This window comes from Schistocerca gregaria, chromosome 4 (genome assembly GCF_023897955.1).
Source record: "Schistocerca gregaria isolate iqSchGreg1 chromosome 4, iqSchGreg1.2, whole genome shotgun sequence".
NCBI classification, from domain to species: domain Eukaryota; kingdom Metazoa; phylum Arthropoda; class Insecta; order Orthoptera; family Acrididae; genus Schistocerca; species Schistocerca gregaria.
Genome location: NC_064923.1, coordinates 602,271,598 through 602,290,741, shown reverse-complemented (window position 1 = coordinate 602,290,741; position 19,144 = coordinate 602,271,598). Strand labels below are relative to the sequence as shown.

Here is a 19,144-nt window from a genome sequence, read left to right as displayed (position 1 = left end):
GGAAGAACGACTGCTGAAAAGCCTCCGTACGCCCTCGAATCTCTCTAATTTTGCATTCGTGATCTCCTCGGAAGGTATATCCAGGGGGAAGCAGTATATTCGATACCTCATCCAGAAACGCACGCTCTCGAAACCTGGAGAGTAAGCTACATCGCCATGCAGAGTGCCTGTCCTGCAGAGTCTGCCACTTGAGTTTGCTAAACATCTCCGTAACGCTATCACGCTTACCAAATAACCCTGTGACGAAACGCGCCGCTCTTCTTTGTATCATCGCTATCTCCTCTGTCAATCCGACCTGGTTCGGATCCCACACTGATGACCAATACTCAAGTATAGGTTGAACGAGTTAGGTCGGTTACTGCTGCTACAATGGCAGGTTATCAAGATTTAAGTGAGTTTGAACATGGTGTTATAGTCGGCGCACGAACGATTGGCCACAGCATCTCCGAGGTAGCGATGAAGTGGGCATTTTCCAGTACGACCATTTCACGAGTATACCGTGAATATCAGGAATCCGGCAAAACATTAAATCTCCAACATCGCTGCGGCCGGTAAAAGATCCTGCGGAGAATCGTTCAACGTTACAGAAGTGCAACCCCTCCGAGAATTGCTGCATATTTCGATGATGGGCCATCAAAAAGTGAGAGTGTGCGACCCATTGAACGCAAGATCATCGATTTGGGCTTTAGGAACCAAAAATAAACTCGTGTACCTTTGATGGCAGCACGACACAAAGCTTTACCTCTCGTCTGGGCCTATCAACAACGACATTGGACTGTTGATGACTGGAAACATGGGCCTGGTTCAAATGCCTCTAAGCACTATGGGACTTAACATATGAGATCATCAGTCCCCTAGACTTAGAACTACTTAAATTTTTCTAACATAAGGACACCTCACACATCCATAACCTTGGCGGGATTCGAACCTGCGACAGTAGCAGCAGCACTGTTCCGGACTGAAGCGCCTAGAAACTCTCGGCCTCAGCGGCCGGCCATGCGCCTGGTCGGACTAGTCTCGTTTCGTATCTAGCGGATGGACGGATACGGGTATGGAGACAGCCTCATGACTCCATGGACTCGGCATGTCGACAGGGGACTATTCATGATGGTGGAGGCCGTGTAATGGTGTGGGGTGTGGGGTGTGTGTGCAGTTGGAGTGACATGGGACCCATGATGCGTCTAGATACGACTCTGACAAGTAACATGAATGTAAGCCTCCTGTTTGATCATCTGCATCCGTTCATATCCATTGTGCTTTTCGACAGATTTGGGCAATTGTAGAGGGACAATGCGACACCTCACACGTCCTGATGGCTCCAGGAACGCTCTTCTGAGCTTAAACACTTCGTCTGGCCACCAAACATACATGGGATGCCTTGCAACGTGTTGTTCAGAAGAGATCTCCACCCACTCCTACTGTTCTCCATTCGCTCGTGCTCTTACGGATTTATGGACAGCGCTGTAGGATTCATGGTGTCAGTTCTCTCCAGCACTACTTCAGGCATTAGTCGAGTTCATGCCACGCCGTGTTGAGGCACTCCTGCGTGCTCATGTGTGGCCCTACACTATATTAGGCAGATGTACCAGTTTCTTTGGCTCTTCAGTGTATGTTTCAGTGAAAAGTAAACAGCTCAACTTTTATTGAATGAGGATGGACTTTACAATAGTTTCAGCACTTTTTCTGAAGAAATCAACGAACCGAAGGTTCTCACTGGCTCAGTACACTCTGGATACTATTATAATGCGTGTGGTGTTGCCTGAAGGTAAAATGGGAAGGGGACGAAGAACGCGTGACAATAACCTCAGTGCTAGAAGAAATACTATTCAGATTTTCTTTTATACTTACAAACTTATATAGCATTATGTATCCAAACCTGCCCCAAATCATCTCAGACTTCCGTTTCTGTTCTTCATAGTGCATCAGAGAAAGCTGCTACATTGAGGTCAGCTCTGTAAGACTGGCTGAAGCGGAACTGAGGGAATATGATCTGAATTCTCCACTTCATGAGAGGAAACCATATAGGTGGATAGGGATGCAAGATCCATGTCTCCAGAGCCAGTAACTCCTGAAAAATGACGAAGATTTTGTTTTACACTCACTCTGTTGTATTTACGTAGATCGGAGTTGGTGATATGAGCTTTAACCTGAGATCATTATCACGACTCTAGCCAAGTTACTTATTAAGCAGTTGGAAAATTGAGTTCACTGCTGTGGACGGTAGGGCAACAGCACGCGTACCGACTGCTGATGTTCGAAGAGACACTTTCTAATCATCGAGGTTGTCTCGTTTTTCGCTATTTTGGGCCGTTCAGGTGTGGCTAAATATGTGCACGTGCGTATGTCGATTACACTGTTTCACGGAAGAAGGATACATTTTACCCCTATGAGTGGTCCAGCACATGACGATCTCTGTCCCTCATCAGTCCAACGTTCCCGCCCACACAATGATGTCACTATAACTTGCCATATTTAACGAACACATTTCATTCCGCGCTTTCTTGTATGAGAAGCACAGTTTCTCTTTGGTGAACGAATCATTACACACTCTGCATGGCTCAACCGGTAACTCAAGATATGTCCTTCTCAGCTCGTGTTTATTACATCTCAGCGAAATCGTAATCAGCTGTTGCTTGTACATTTCTAAGTTTCATTCATCTGAATCAATTTTGTTTGATATAGTAATTATCATTAGATAAAGAGTACGTGCTGATCACCTCAGTTACCTCTATGAGACTGTATCGTACGTATTTTTAACTCTAAGAGTCCCGTGTTGAAACCTCTCCACATATTATAATGATATATTAGATCGGTAATCTAACCCGGAGCCTAACTTTTGTGGACGATTCGCCAGCCAAATGGGCTATTCCGGAACGACTTTCAGAAAGTTCAATGTGTTAAGGCCAGTCATGAGTCGTGCCTGCAAATCGCACTCGGTCATACCATTGCCGACGAAACACGTACACTACTGGCCTTTAAAATTGCTGCACCGAGAAGAAATACAGATGATAAACGGGTATTAATAGGACAGATATATTATACTAAAACTGACATGTGATTATATCTTCACGCAATTTGGGTGCATAGATCCTGAGAAATCAGTACCCAGAACAACCACCTCTGGCCGTAATAACGGCCTTGATATGCCTGGGAATTGAGTCAAACAGAGCTTGGATGGAGTGTACAGGTAAAGCTGCCCATGTAGCTTAAACACGATACCACAGTTCATCAAGAGTAGAGACTGGCGTATTGTGACAAGCTAGTTGCTCGGCCAACATTGGCCAGACGTTTTCAGTTGGTGAGAGATCTGGAGAATGTGCTGGCCAGGGCAGCAGTCGAACATTTTCTGTATCCAGAAAGGCCCGTACAGGACCTGCAACATGCGGTCGTGCATTATCCTGCTGAAATGTAGGATTTCGCAGGGATCGAATTAAGGGTAGAGCCACGGCTCGTAGCACATCTGAAATTTAACGTCCAATTTTCAGAGTGCCGTCAGTGCGAACAACAGGTGACCGAGACGTGTAACCAATGGCATCCCATACCATCACGCCGGTTGATACCCCAGTATGGTGATGACGAATACACGCTTCCAATGAGCGTTCACCGCGATGTCTCCAAACACGGATGCGACCATCATAATGCTGTAAACTGAACATGGATTCATCCGAAAAAATGACGTTTTGCCATTAGTGCACTCAGATTCGTCGTTGAGTACACCGTCGCAGGCGCTACTGTCTGTGCTGCAGCGTCAAGGGCAACAGCACCCATGGTCTCCGAGCTGACAGTCCATGCTGCTGCCAACGTCGTCGAAATATTCGTATAGATGGTTGTTGTATTGCAAACGCCCCCATCTGTTGCCTCAGGGATCGCGACGTGGCTCAACGATCCGTTACAGCCTTGCGGATAAGATGCCTGTCATCTCAACTACTAGTGATACGAGGACGTTGGGATCCAGCATGGCGTTCCGTATTACCTTCCTGAACCCACCGATTCCATATTCTGGTAACAGTCACTGGATCTCGACCAACGCGAGCAGCAACGTCGCGATACGATAAACCGCAATCGCGATAGGCTACAATCCGACCTTTATCAAAGTTGGAAACGTGATGGTAATCATTTTTCCTCCTTAAAGAGGCATGACAACAACCTTTCACCAGGCAACGCCGGTCAACTGCTGTTAGTGTGTGAGAAACCGGTTGGTAACTTTCCTCATGTCAGCACGTTGTAGGTGTCGCCACCGGCGTCAATCTTGTGTGAATATTCTGAAAAGCTAATCATTTTCATATCACACCATCTTCTTCCTGACGGTTAAATGTCGCGCCTGTAGCACGTAATCTCCGTGGTGTAGCAATTTTATTGGTCTACGGTGTAGTTATTGCTTTGCAGCCATCCTTTGTATCGCTGCTGTCTTACTGCTGTACAAGTGACAGCGCCCTCAGAGAGTACGCTCGTGTCCGCAGCAGGTGGCGCGCTTCGCGACGGCGAGCAGCCGGCTGAGCGTGACGCGGCCGGCGACGGCGCGCCACGACGCCAAGGCGTCGCCCACGGCCACCGACCTGGACGGGCGGCGGGCGTCGCGCGAGGGCGCGGCGGACGCCGCGGGCGCCACGACCACCGCCACGACCGCGGCCGCCGCCGTGTCGGGGGGCCGGCTGGCGCCGCCCTCGTGCCGCGGCCGCGTGCACTTCCAGGCGCAGCCGGCGGCGTCGGCGTCGGCTTCCGGGCCGGCCAGCAACAATTCGGACGGTACGCTGACGCCTTCCGACCCGGACGACAGCGCGGGCCGAGCTGCCGAGGTCGTGCCCGTCTACGCCTGTGTGCGTACGTTACCTGCGCCCGAGCACTGCTCGATTCTTTCCGCTGCTCATGTCGCATGTTCTGCTGCCGCTTCACTTTACACTGACGTAACAGTACAGCGGATGGAAGTCGTACCAACACTCCCTAAACGTGACGGCACCCAACACCCAAAAAAACTACGAGTACCTTGACGCTTTATGTATACAGGGTGTTACAAAAACTTTCAGGCAACATTCCTCAAACACAAAGAAAGAAAATATGTTATGTGGACATGTGTCCAGAAACGCTTACTTTCCATGTTAGAGCTCATTTTATTACTTTTCTTCAAATCACATTAATCTTGGAATGGGAACACACAGCAACGGAACGTACCAGCGTCACTCCAAACACTTTTCTACAGGAAATGTTCAAAGTGTCCTCCGTTAGCGAGAATACATGCATCCACCCACCGTCGGATGGAATCCCTGATTCGCTGATGCAACCCTGTAGAATGGCTAATTGTATCACACCCGTCCACAATACGAGCATGAAGAGTCCCTATATTTGGTACCGCGGTTACATAGAAAAGAGCTTTCAAATGCCCCCATAAATTAAAGTCAAGAGAGTTGAGGTCAGGAGAGAGTGGATGCCATGGAATTGGTCCACCTCTACCAATCCATCAGTCAACGAATCTGTTGTTGAGAAGCGTACGGACATTTCGACTGAAATGTGCAGGAGCTCCATCGTTCATGAACCACATGTTGTGTCGTACTTGTAAAGGCACATGTTCTTGCAGCACAGGTAGAGTATCCTGTATGAAATCATGATAACGTCCTCCATTGAGCGTAGGTGGAAGAACAGGGGGCCCAATCAAGACATCACCAACAATGCCTGCCCAAACGTTCTCAGAAAATCTGTGATGAAGACGCGATTGCACAATGGAGTGCGGTTTCTCGTCGGCCCACACATGTTGATTGTGAAAATTTACAATTCGACCACGTTGGAATGAAGCCTCATCCGTAAAGAGAACATTTGCGCTGAAATGAGGTTTGACACATTCTTAGATGAACCATTCGCAGAAGTGTACCCGTGGAGGCCAATCAGCTGCTGATAATGCCTGCACACGCTCTACATGGTACGGAAACAACTGGTTCTCCCGTAGCACTCTCCATACAGTGACGTGGTCAACATTACCTTCTACAGCAGAAACTTCTCTGACGCTGACATTAGGGTATTAGGGTTATCGTCAAGTGCACGAAGAATTGCCTCGTCCATTGTAGGTGTCGTCGTCGTCGTTCTAGGTCTTCCTCAGTCGCGAGTTATAGGCTGGAATGTTCCGTGCTCCCTAAGACGCCGATCAATTGCTTCTAACGTCTTCCTGTCGGGACACCTTCGTTCTGGAGATCTGTCTCGATACAAACGTACCGCGCCACTGCTATTGCCCCGTGCTAATCCATACATCAAATGGGCATCTGCGAACTCCACATTTGTAAACATTGCCCTGACTGCAAAAGCACGTTCGTGATGAAGACTAACCTGTTGATGCTACGTACTGATGTGCTTGATGCTAGCACTGTAGAGCGATGAGTCGCACGTCAACACAAGCACCGAAGTCAACATTACCTTCCTTCAACTGCGCCAACTGGCGGTGAATCGAGGAAGTACAGTACATACTGACGAAACTTAAATGAGCTCTAACATGGAAATTAAGCATTTCTGGACCCGTGTCCACATAACATCTTTTCTTTATTTGTGTGTGAGGAATGTTTCCTGAAAGTTTGGCCGTACCTTTTTGTAACACCCTGTATGAATATCACATATTCTGTCCGGGTTAAGACTCGGGTGGTCGATTGTATGTTGTGTTATCCAAATGTTCTCGGTGGCAAACAGATGACAGGAAGAGAACCCTCTACCACCGAAATCAGGTGCAGTTAAGATGTGGCATCCTGGCATTCAGAAGTTTTACAGCCTAGCTAAATAGATTAGGCAGAACAGATTGCCTACAATTTAAGTAACTTAAAAAACAATTAATGAGTATCACACCTTTTACCATCAGTCGGACGATGTTGCATGGCAGTAGTTCGACGGTGACTGGCAAAGAACTGTCGTTAACTTTGGTCTTGGCCTGAATCCATGAATGATAGTTACAATCACTCTTATAATAAGGGACGACTAAAAACTTGGCTCAGGTGCAGTGCTCGAGCACGGACGCCAGTACCTGTCACCAGACTGTAGACTTCCCCCTCCGCCACGCACAGTACGCAGTCTGGCTTGGAAGACGGAGAAGGGGAGAAATTGTGAAAGCGTTGCATGTGGCATGCGGCTTTATTTCATGTTTCATTTTCTAGAGCAAGATAGATCACAAACAAAACATTTTTTTAAATTAATTGATTATAGCTGAAGAGCTGAAGACATAATAAAATTACTATCTGCCGTAAATTCTTGCCATATGGCCAGACGCAGAGTCAGAGATTTTCGTCACTCACGTTGTCACGCGGTCGTGGCTTATTTAGTATCACAATTGAAAAAAGTCTCTCACCTGCACATTGATGCCATGCTTGCAACCTCGTCACGGAGAGGTGCAAAGTCTTCCTGTGGAGAAGAGTAAAGAACTTCTAGACAGTTTTAACGTAAAAGAATTATTCTTTTAAACGGAATTACAATTTCAAATGCACATGGGTGCCTTCAGCTGCTAATTCTCTCGAAAAAGGCTCAAAAACAAATGTAAGACTGACAGTTTCTTCAAATGTTTAGAAAGCTATCCCTGTAATTCTTTCAGCGCTACAGTGTATTGCCCAAACTTCGTGTTTTCCTTAACGCCAGTGACCTTAGAGCAACTGACGACGTTCCTTTCACAGCGAAAGTAGTAACAAGTAATTCCCCACCTTGCAATGTCTTACTGAGGGCAGTCTGCAGTCAAGTCTATTGAAAACGTAGCGCTGAAAACCATTTTGGATCTTCTAATCTTGTTTCTTGCTTTTCCTTTTCCTTCACTAATTCAGCGAAAGCTGGTCTTAGACAGCAAATTCGTTGAAGGTATGCCCTTGCCTTAACCAACTTACTTTGCAGTAATATGTAACGTCTCTATGGCCTTCGTTCAATTCCAACAAATCCTGTTGCAACTGACCATGTATAAAGCGTGTAACTTCAGAAAATTTTCATATGTGAGCTTCAAATTCAAATACGTGTTCCACGCCTGCATATTTAAAACATAATGCTTCTTGGTGTACAGGACAGCAATGCCCGTTGAAATCTACTATCGATTGCTATAATTTTCAGCTGTTTCATTGTCAACTAAATCTTCAAATTCCTTCTGCATGACATTTCAAAGCAGTTTCATAGCAAATTTTTGGCCCTGTTGCTTATGCGACAATGTAGTAGATATTAAGAGTTCCCATCCTTCTCTCTAATGGCCTTTCATTTTTAAGGGATCAAAACTGTAGATCGCTAGACTGTCTGTTTTTGCGGTACCAGTCACTGAGCTTTTGAACTTTCCCTATATCCCGAACAAACAGCGAAGAGTGAACAACGCTGGCGCCACGGAGCTGCCGAAAAGAAAAATGTCGTAACGATCCAAATAAGGCACACCAAGTGTGGGAAGAAAGCGCTGCATCGCACTGCTAAATGAAATGTCGCGCTATACCGAGAAGGACCGAGCAAACCCAAGATATATCGAGAAGTGAAGAGATGGTCCGGACCTCGGCTCGCATAAGAGCAACACACTGTGCAGATGTAAAGTTTTGCACACCGTGGTCAACCATGGTCTACTGCCTCTTCTTGGCGTGAATATAGACTCGGTCGTGAAGCTGTTTTGTGGTTTCGTTGATACTCCTGATACTGTTGCTGATACAGACGCTGATATTAAACTGAGAGGAGCAGAATGTACGCCTGTATACACGTTTGGGGTTGAGGCGTAGTAGTTATCACACTGACTTGCATGCTGGATGACAACGGTTCAAATCCTGCACGAGTATCCAGTTTTAGATTTTCCGTGATTTCCATATATACCTTAAGGTCAATGCTGGGAGCGTTGCTTTAAAAGAGCGCAGTGGATTTTCTTTCCCGGTCTTCCCTAATATGAGCCACTGCTTCATCTCTAATGACCTGGTAGTCGATGACACGTGACAATCTAATCTTCCTTCCTCCCTTTATAACCACGTCTGAAAGATGGATGTTCTTATGGGAATTAAGTAATTGGGTGGCGTATGGCGAAAACACAACCTAATTCGTATTGTGTGCGTCAGACCGTAGCTCAGTTCTACATCTACATATGAAGGATGGAACTTTAATAGTGACAACTATTTATTTACCTCTCGTACAATATAGATAAGTCTTTCGAAGTTTTACTGACTTTCAAAGCAGTCACCAGCTTTGTGTATAAACCGTTTCTAGCGACATGTAAGTCGTACGATCTTCTTAACAATGCTAGTTCTGTTGACTGTTCGAACGGCACCGTCTATTACGCGACGAATTTGTAGTAGTTCTGAAGCGAATGCTGTGAAGTGTTTCCTTCAGTTAAGAAATCGAGTTGAACTCACGAGGGCTTAAGTCAGGAGACTGCAGTAGGTGGTATAGCACTTAGCAGCCCAATCAGTCAAACAAATCAGTAACAGCTTGCACTGTACGTGCTTGAGCATTGTCCTGCATAATGATGGTATGGTCCTGCAGAAAGTGTCATCAATTCTGTCTCTAAGCTGTTCATTTTTGGAACACAACCTACGACTAGCTTAGAGACAGAAGTGGTGACACTTTCTGCAGGACCTGGCCATCATTTTGCAGGACAACGCTCAAGCGCGTGCAGTGCAAGCTGTAACTGATTTGTTTGACTGATGGGGCTGCTAAGTGCTATACCACCTATTGCACTCCCCTGACGTAAGACGTCGTGAGTTCAGCTCGATTTCTAAACTGAAGGAAACACTTCACGGCATTCGCCAGAGAACTGCTACAAATTCGTCGGGCAATAGACCGCGCCACTCGAACTGTCAACATAACTGGCACTTCGAAGAGTATCCTCCGACTTCAATATCACTGGCAACGGTTCATACACAGTGCTGGTGACTAATTTGAAGGTCAGTAAAATTTTGAAACACGTATCTATTTTGTACGAGCCACTATTAAAGTTCCAACCCTCGTACATACCTAGCAACCCACCGTACGGCGGGTGAGGGTTGGTACCCTGTTCCACTAGTAGCCATTTCCTTTCCTGTTCCGCTCTAAAACAGAGCGAGAGAAAGACGTCTGTCTGTACACCTCCGTACTGGTCCTCATTTCTCTTACGTTGGTTGTCCTTGAGCAAAATTTATATTGGCGTAAAAATAATCGTTGTGCGGTCAGCTTCAAATGCCCATTCTTCAAATTCTCTCAGTAGTGTCCCTCGAAAAGAACGTCGTCTTCCCCTAGGGATTCACATTTGATTTAGAGAAGCATCTCCGTAACACTTGGGTGTTGTTCGAACCAACCGGTAACAAATGTAGCAGCCCACCTCTGAATTATTTCGATATCTTCCATCAATCCGACGTGATAGAATCCCAAACACTGGAGCAGTACTGAAGAAAATGTCTTAATAGCATTATATAAGTGGCCTCCTTCAGAGATGACCTACACTTTCTCAAAATTCTACCATTAAATCGAAGGCTACCCATTTCCTTACCTACCACAGTCCTAACATTCTTGTTCCACTTCTTGTCGCTTTCCAACACCACGCCGAGATATTTAAACATCACTATGTTGAGCAGGATAGTATTAAAGCTATATTCGAATGTTATGGGGTTGTTTTTCCTACTCATCCACATTAACTTACTTTCTTCTAATTTAGAGCTAGATGTCATTCATTCACCAACTAGAAACTTTTCAGAGTCATATTGTATCCTCCGACAGTCACTCAACTTCGACACCTTGCCGAACATCACACCACCATCAGAAAACAAAAAGGCCGAGCAAGTTTCTCCTGTCTTGAATTTCTTGATACCTTGGCTCACTTCACACTCGAGTACTTTGCGGAGGTATTGTTGTGCCCGTGCAGAAGCAGGCCTTACCGTGTAGCGCCGTCTTTGTCCACGGAAGTGCTTCGTATAGTCTGGAGGACCCAGCAAGTATGCAAGATAAAGTCATCATCAACCCGAAGGGTGGTTTGAGCGTCCTCTTGCTTTACAGTACGCAGAAATTACTGGAGAATGTATGTCGTTGGATCCGTACAGACATTGAGCTTACTTTCCTTACCAACTATAGGCGTGTCTACTATATACAGCGGACTCCAGAACAAGGCGCAGGTCGAGATTTCTCACATACAAAAATCAAGAAGTGAACTGATATATGACCGGTAAAAGTCCTAGTACTGACCGGATATCTAACCACAGACTTTTTGAACCCTAGACTGGGATTTTAATACTGAATCACATGATTCCAGTTTAACACAAAATATTTCGACGATTGATAGAGACATAGTGTTTAGTTTTTGTGAGAGACGCTGTATCGCACTCATGTACAATCTCTGCTGATTGAGAAGAAAAATTATTCTTCATTCCACGAGCCCTGAACCAAACCACACTATTTACTAAAACGGAATATAAACGCATTAAAACATATTCCTGCATCTTCATAAATTACGTATCATCGTTATTATTATTATTATTATTATTATTGGTATATTATTATTATTATTATTGTACACAGGAATCTAAGGGGTCACAATACTTGCAACCTCTCATTATGCATTTTCTTCCTTTCTTCCGATCAAGTTGTTCCTGTCTTGAGCTTTTCGACCTCTTGTCTCACTTGGCATTTGAGTACTTTGTGATTAAATGTTTATCTACCTTGTATCCTTGAGTTTGTTACGTCACCATCCTTCACTTCTTTCCAGACTTCGGTGACCCAACTAATATAGTTAATGCTTCATGTGTACTGCAAGATCGGTTTAGTTCCTCAGGTTTCTTGATTTGTCCGTACATTTTCATCGACTTTCTTTGTCATGTACTATACAAGTATTATATACCTTGTCATTTTCTTTTCTAGTCCACTCTCTGTAGAGTGGTGCCGTTTATCGTGGTTATAAGGTATTTATTAAATCCAGAATGAGATTTTCACTCTGCAGCGGAGTGTGCGCTGATATGAAACTTCCTGGCAGATTAAAACTGTGTGCCCGACCGAGACACAGTTTTAATCTGCCGGGAAGTTTCATATCAGCGCACACTCCGCTGCAGAGTGAAAATCTCATTCTGGAAACATCCCCCAGGCTGTGGCTAAGCCATGTCTCCACAGTATCCTTTCTTTCAGGAGTGCTAGTTCTGCAAGGTTCGCAGAAGAGCTTCTGTAAAGTTTGGAAGGTAGGAGACGGATACTGGCAGAAGTAAAGCTGTGAGTACCGGACGTGAGTCGTGCTTCGGTAGCTCAGTTGGTAGAGCACTTGCCCGCGAAAGGCAAAGGTCCCGAGTTCGAGTCTCGGTCGGGCACACAGTTTTAATCTATTTATTAAATGTTAAACAATCTTTAAAACCATGAAGAAGAGGAAAGGTGAAATAATATTCGCAACTTTGTTACCATTTACTTAAGGCGCTAGATCTTAAACGTCCTTAAGTCTAACGGAAAGTAAAATATACGCTGGTGACCCAAAATATCAGAACTGCCTAATAAACAGCATATTAGTCCACCTATACTGCTGCGATTCCACTCGGGACTCGACAAGTTCTTGGGTTTGTGGTTTGTGGTTCCAGAATTAAACACACATTCCGTGTGATTTCCGTTAATTCTGTTCCGGTTGTTTGTGTAGGTTTCCAAATGCGTTCCACCCGGCTTAGATTAGGCTCATTTGGTGGCCTAGAAATCAACGAACATTCACTGTCATGCTCCTCAAACCACTGTAGCATGAGTCTAACTTTAGACACAGAGAGTTGTCCTGGTGGAAGGTGTCATCAAGCTAGGAAGGGTGCAGATGGCCTAGAATGATGTTCACATGGTGTAAAGGTGTCATGACACCTACGACTACTAAGGCCGTTCACAGAGCATAACAGTGGCCCCATCGCGCTGTGCTGTGCAGCACTACATATTTCGAAAAGTCATCCGCCGGGTCGACCGGAATATGTAGACCAAACCACCCATCTAGCCTAACTTGAAACTTGACTCGTCTGACCAGGTGACTTCTTTCGATTGATCGATACTCCAATATTGATGTTCCCGTGCCCACTGCATCATAGGCGGCGCTTTATTTGGGTCGACGTGGGAATAAGTGGCGATGGTCAACTGGCGAGCCTCATACTAAGCAGTCGCCGCTGAACGGAACAGTTCGAGCCGCTTGTGCCTACTCCAGCATTGTACTCTGACGTCTGGTTGGCGCCTACAAAGCGAGCAAGCATCCGACGTCCACATTCTGCGGCGAGGTGCGAATGTCCAACACCTCGTCTTCCATTCGTCGTTTCACCCTCCTTCAGCCGCGACTATTGCACGATGACAGCAGACTAACTTCACCCTCATCGAGATATTCGTTCCCAGGCGCTTGGACGAAGCAATCTTCTCTTTGCCAAAGTCGCTCTTAGCTGTGTATCTCCCCCCATTTACGACGCGTATCGTCACTAGAATGATTGATTGTTCGTCTCTGCTCTGCTCATATAGTCTCCTTATCGCACCACGTGCCAGTAACGTCGTAGTGGCATTCAGTCTCGCGGTGGGCAGTGGTCATCATGTTTTGCCTCAGCAGCGTATACAAAATATTATTGTGGGCATGGAGTGTAAATGGTACTCTCGGATAAAGGGATAGGCACAAGACAGGAATTAGCAACTTGCACTGAGGGCAAGAAAGTATCTGATATCGTCTCTCAACATTATCGGCGTTTCAGTGGCTTTTTTTGGGATGTCTAATGAAAACTGAGCTACAATCGCTCGAAAACAAATAATTCTTCTGGATAAAAAAACACATTTTCTGCCGTCACTTATCTGCCTTGTCACAGCACGAGCATATTAAGTAACTTTTAAATTAATTTAAATTACGTTATCAGTTTCATCTGTAATAGGTCACCGCGACGTGGCTCTGATACGTACTCTACGCAAAATGCTTACACCTCTTGTCGTTCAATTAAAGTGAATTGCTGGATACCCAGAGCTGTTTCATGGAACTTAATCTAAATATCTTCAAATCTATGAAGATACTCTATAGAATGCTTAAAAGCAATACAAAACGCTTAGTCATACGTAAGTAACTTATTTCAGATTTTCTATGATAAATACTGCAACACCGCTGAATGCACATAACATGTTAGGAACCACAACCTAGAAATGAATGAAAATTATTTTAAGTACAAGAATTTCAGATTAAAATAAGATTAGTTGTTATAACATCAACAAAAAGCAGTCTGAATGAAAGAGATTCATATTGGTACTGGATTTGCAAGAAGTATGTTTCTTTCTCACTTTGTTTACCGATTGTAAATAAATATCAGGCTCTTATATCTGTTTCAACGTTGCATTGATATATTCACACAGATTCACAAATAATATCAGGGTCTAGTATCTGTTTCAACGTTGTATTGATATATTCACATACATCCACAAAAAGTATGACGAAAGGACTTACGGATCTTTAAGTTGAAGTTCAGAACACTTTAAGAAAATCAATTTTCCTGTATTTAACTCTACATATAGGAAAGGATTGCCTCACTAGTCTTGTAAAACAGTAATATCATATTTCATTCTGCTTACAATCTATAGGAGTGAATCATAAATGAGCAACATTACAGATGCTTCCTCATACTGCACAGATACTTATTTAATTTAAATTCTAAGTAGTTATCTAAATCACATTGTAAAATAAAGAATAGAGTATTGCAAGTATAAATCATAATATGATTTCTTCCATTTTTATGGGCTTCCTTCCTCCATATCTACCCCTCCCCCCCCCCCCCCCTCCACGCCACACCAAGTTCGCCAAAATCGCCTTCTTCAGTGTTAGTCCAAATTAAAGGTAACATTTCTCCACTGAGTGTTGAAACTGAAACTGATTGTATCCTGTAAAAATACGAAGGATATTCCAGATGACTATGCATAAAAAGGGTCTACCTCCTCTTCTGTAACAGTAATTCTTCGCGGAAATTACTGTTATTTGGGAAGTAAAGTAAAAACTACGACGTCATCTACTATGATTAAAAAGATGCTGTCGATATGAAATGGTTTAGTGTGTTGTCGAAAACACAGAATAAGTAACACATGTAAAAAAGTCAACATAACAATACCTCCACGAAATTAACTGGGAAATGTACCAGAGAAACTTCTGAATTGCAAGAACTGAGTGACTGTAATGAACTTAATGAACTGAATAATATCAATGACAGCTGTTCAGAAATGACGACCTGGAATCACTTTCAGGAACAAAGCTTCATTTTCTACAATACATTCGTTGCCTTGTCAGATAGTGTTACCTAAACTTTTTATGCTTATCTAACATATCACTTCACTGATTTTGTTCCTATAAGTTATTCTTTACGTTCCAAGAGTCTAATTCTTTAGATATGTACGAAAAGTGGGAAAAGAAAGTTTACAACAAAAGCTGTTATTTTAATAAGCAAATAACAGTGTCATAATATATCTACCAGTCAATAAAATATAATAATATCCAATGTCATTTTCTAGCCAAACAGGAATTTCTCGTATTTCGCTTTACATTTTCTTATGTTTTTTTTCCATCATGCTTAACGTTTAGGTACTAAGGCAATTGCCTTTTAGTTACAGCCATTGCCTGTATAGTGGCTTTGCCCTTTACATAAGCTTATTAGCAATATTTGTAGCTGCCCTGCTGTGCACCTCCTAGCTGGTGGTAACGTGTTCTCTGCTTCCTCTTCCCCTCAGAAGTCCCCAGCGGAGACGTGGACAGCAGTGCTGTGGTAGTGCTGCTGGAGGACCAGTGGTCTGTGAGCAGCAAGGCCCCACCCACCGGCCCCAATGTCGAGACAGCGCCGCTGCTGCACCGGTCACCACAGCGCCTCTGAGGACAGCGTTGCCACATCTAGCCACTGCTGCCAGTCACAGCGTCTTCTAGATCCATAAGTCTCTGCACACACCGCTGGCAACCCAGTCAGCACGTCCACTTCCCATGTCTCCACTATCTTGCTAGTACCTGACAGTTACTGTTATTTGAGGGTGTTAGCAGATAACTCCAGAAGATGACATTTATGATCAACATGATCAGCGGAAACCACTTCCAGTATCACCATCAACTGTTACTGTAATATGTGCTATTAATGTGTTTGTTAATAACACATCTCATTTACAAATCTTCGCAGCACCTTTTACAGTGCCCCAGGAGCCATTCATCGACAAGTATAGGGTACAATGCTTTTAATGTTTTTACAAAAAGATTTTGGATATGTATTGATATTCATCCGATAAACTGACCACTGTTGCAGGTGGCCATATCAAGGTACGGTATTCACAGTAGGTTATAAAGCAATATTTTAATATTCAAGTCAGTTGTTCAAGTTTTTGAATAATTCACAGAAAAGTTTTACCAAAGACGACAGCATCCATGAAGTTACTGCCATTATTACAAATCTGTCTTGATTTTTTTCCTTTTGTCACTTATTGATGTAGTCTGTTCGTAAAATCTGTACAATTTTCGACTTACTTGCACTGGAGAACTTTTCGGGTAACTGGTTTACAGTTCTATTGTAGAAGTATGCTAGAGAAATTGAAAACATTTTCGTCTTTCTTAAATGCTTAACTTTCTTTCACATTTCGGCCATAGTCGACACTGAAACAGTGTAACTATGAAACAGAGAACAAAGTAGAACGCCAGTAGTTCTAGAGACAGCGGAAAATTAGGCGCTATAAACAGAAAAACCTGAAAAGCTCACGAAGTCACAATTAATACGACGACATTAAATGTAAATAGGCTGCCAACGAGTGCGAATGATTATAAAACATTATAGCAGAGGTAATCTTTCCTAAACGAGCGTTTAGAACAAAACTCGAGTGGCAGGACGGTGAGAGGGAAATGGTGTGGGACGGATAGAGGAAAGATTTTACACATACATGGAAAAGGTTCATGTACACCCTACAGCAAACGTTCTCCCCAGTTGTACGTATGGACATGTAAGGGCCCTGAGACGCATTAGGAGCCTCACAATTTACAACGAATTTCTTCAATTACGCCTGAATAGGTAAAAGGCACACAAATGATACGAAAATTCTGCATTTATTGTTGCACTGGAAGTTGAACATGTTTAACAAGAGATATCCAATCATGAACGGTATATCATCATATTTTAAATATTACACAACATTATACCAAGAGAATGCAGTTAATAAACTCAGTAAAAATTATTACTTTTAAGTGTGAAATTAACCTCTCAGACTTCCTGATGCTACAAAAAGCTTAGCACTGACCATGATCGACATTTCAGACTTTCTTAGTAAAGAAAAATACATCAAATATCAACCAAAGAAATCAGGGCCATGATCAGTACACGAGATTTCCATGATGTATCACTTCCGACTCTCTCAAAAGACCATGTTAACTTTGCACATTAAAAAAACAAATCCAACATTACTGCCTGTTTATAGCATAAGTTTCTCAAATGAATCTGATATATGTACTGTTTCCGATTTGTTTAGTAACATTCGAATGTCATTGTTTTATTTTGTAAGCCATTCTTGGGCACTTCCTGTAATGATATAACAGTAGGAAAGTAATGGGCATTTCATCTGTATCCACCGTACTGCAATCATGAATCATTCTGTTGCTAACCACAACATTGCTTTCTGTCATTCCATTTCAGATTTGTTTGTTGGTTTACAGTTTCATTTTATTTACTAATTCTTCTTCGGCACAAAAACCAGGTTTACTGTATCCAAAAATTTATGGTTATAAAGTGTCAGCTATTGTTTATGATGCCATCAAGCTACTGGTATGACCATGAATGATACTGCATCTTTAGTAATAAGTAAAGCTGCTATATGTTGTATACATTATGGTATTTTAAATTTATTCATAGATTTTAATAAATGTTACACTGAACCACATAGCTGCAAAAATTAAAACTGTGTTCTTGTTTGTAGAAGAAAATTTCTTTGGTAGACAAATTCTATTCTCATTATAGAGTAGTAAAATGGATTGAAGTGAAACAGTGAAATTATATGATTCTCAATGTAAGTGATTCCAATTAGTTTTATCCATTGTTGTCAGTATTAACGAATGGAATTCATGTGTCTCTTAAAGAGATTTGTTGAGTTCTATGTTTAATTAATCAACATTCTTGTTGAGAAGTGTTTTGGTAATCTATCAAACAAATGCAAAATGAATTTCTGCTCATGGAAATAATTGTACGGCAATTGTTCTATTGTACAGGTCTGCACAATGTGGAATAAATTAAATTCTTCTATAAATATTGTAATATTATCAATGTCGTCATGCCTATATAAACCACAATTGATAAAAACCTAAAATGAGCAGTCACCATTCTTGTCTTATTCTCAGCATCAATGGCAATTTATTATCAATTAATAAGAAAACGAAAGACATTAAGATCTTACAAATCTGTATAAGTACGAAAATAACGTGTGGATGGGATTCACAGACATAAGTAAAAAAATTAAAAACCTTACGAAAAAGTTTCAAATAATTTATACTTTGTGGATACTGCTTTGATCCTTGATATGCAGCATTCAAACAATACCATTACCAGGGTTACAAGCGAAAAGACACTGCAATCATGGTGTATCAGGGCTGAGTCAAGAAATTCCTTTACCTGTTTCCAACTGTTGTCAAGACATGACAGATGATGCATAGCAAACACCAAGAAAGGTTTACTGAGCCTTTACTAATACACAAATGCTGCACTTTTGTGACAGTTTAGAGAGATGGAGAGCAAGAACATAATTTCACTAAAAATACAAGGAGACAAAAAGTGGAACTTCCTTTTGTTAGTGCCACATCCTATGAATTTAATGATCATGGGAAACATAACAGAGCTGTGAACACCCTAACCATGAAATATGAGTGATATGGCCTACATGTTTCAATAGTAATTTCTGTATTTAATAGAGAAAGCACATTTTAATGAATACATTCGCTTTCTTAACAGGCACTTTTGTTTCAGGTTGTACAGACTTGTATACAATACTATTCGACTGTTTGAGACATAACCATCTACCCCATTACCATTTATATCACATATGTATTCATAAATCTTTATTGAAAACTTACTCTCTTCCAAATCGTTTCATCTACACTGACGTTCCTCTGTCATGTTAAAAAGAACTATTTTGTAAATAATGTATGTTAAACACTTCAATCTCCTTGTTGTAACTTTGCAGTGATTATGACTGAATAAAACGATTCTTTTGTAATGTTTATGAAAACCTTTGTCTTAACATTTACCTTCATTTT

The 19,144-nt window shown here is 42.6% G+C and overlaps 1 protein-coding gene and 1 non-coding gene across 3 annotated transcripts in view; both read left to right on the top strand.

Annotated features, from left to right (window-relative positions):
• The window catches only part of LOC126268000 (uncharacterized), a 720,479-nt gene extending 701,377 nt beyond the window's left edge, over positions 1 to 19,102 (top strand). Inside the window, exons 7-8 of one of the 2 annotated variants that reach the window (XM_049973377.1) lie at positions 4,464 to 4,746; positions 15,607 to 19,102. In XM_049973377.1, coding sequence (XP_049829334.1) covers positions 4,464 to 4,746; positions 15,607 to 15,746 — 423 coding nt within the window. In that variant the 3' untranslated portion in view covers positions 15,747 to 19,102. Of the gene's footprint in view, positions 1 to 4,460; positions 4,747 to 15,606 lie in introns of both variants that reach the window. The other variant, XM_049973376.1, reaches the window with a different exon arrangement.
• Positions 12,151 to 12,225, top strand: Trnas-cga (transfer RNA serine (anticodon CGA)). The gene has a single exon. It is a non-coding gene; the product is annotated as a tRNA-Ser (tRNA).
• Positions 19,103 to 19,144: the final 42 nt, after the last annotated feature.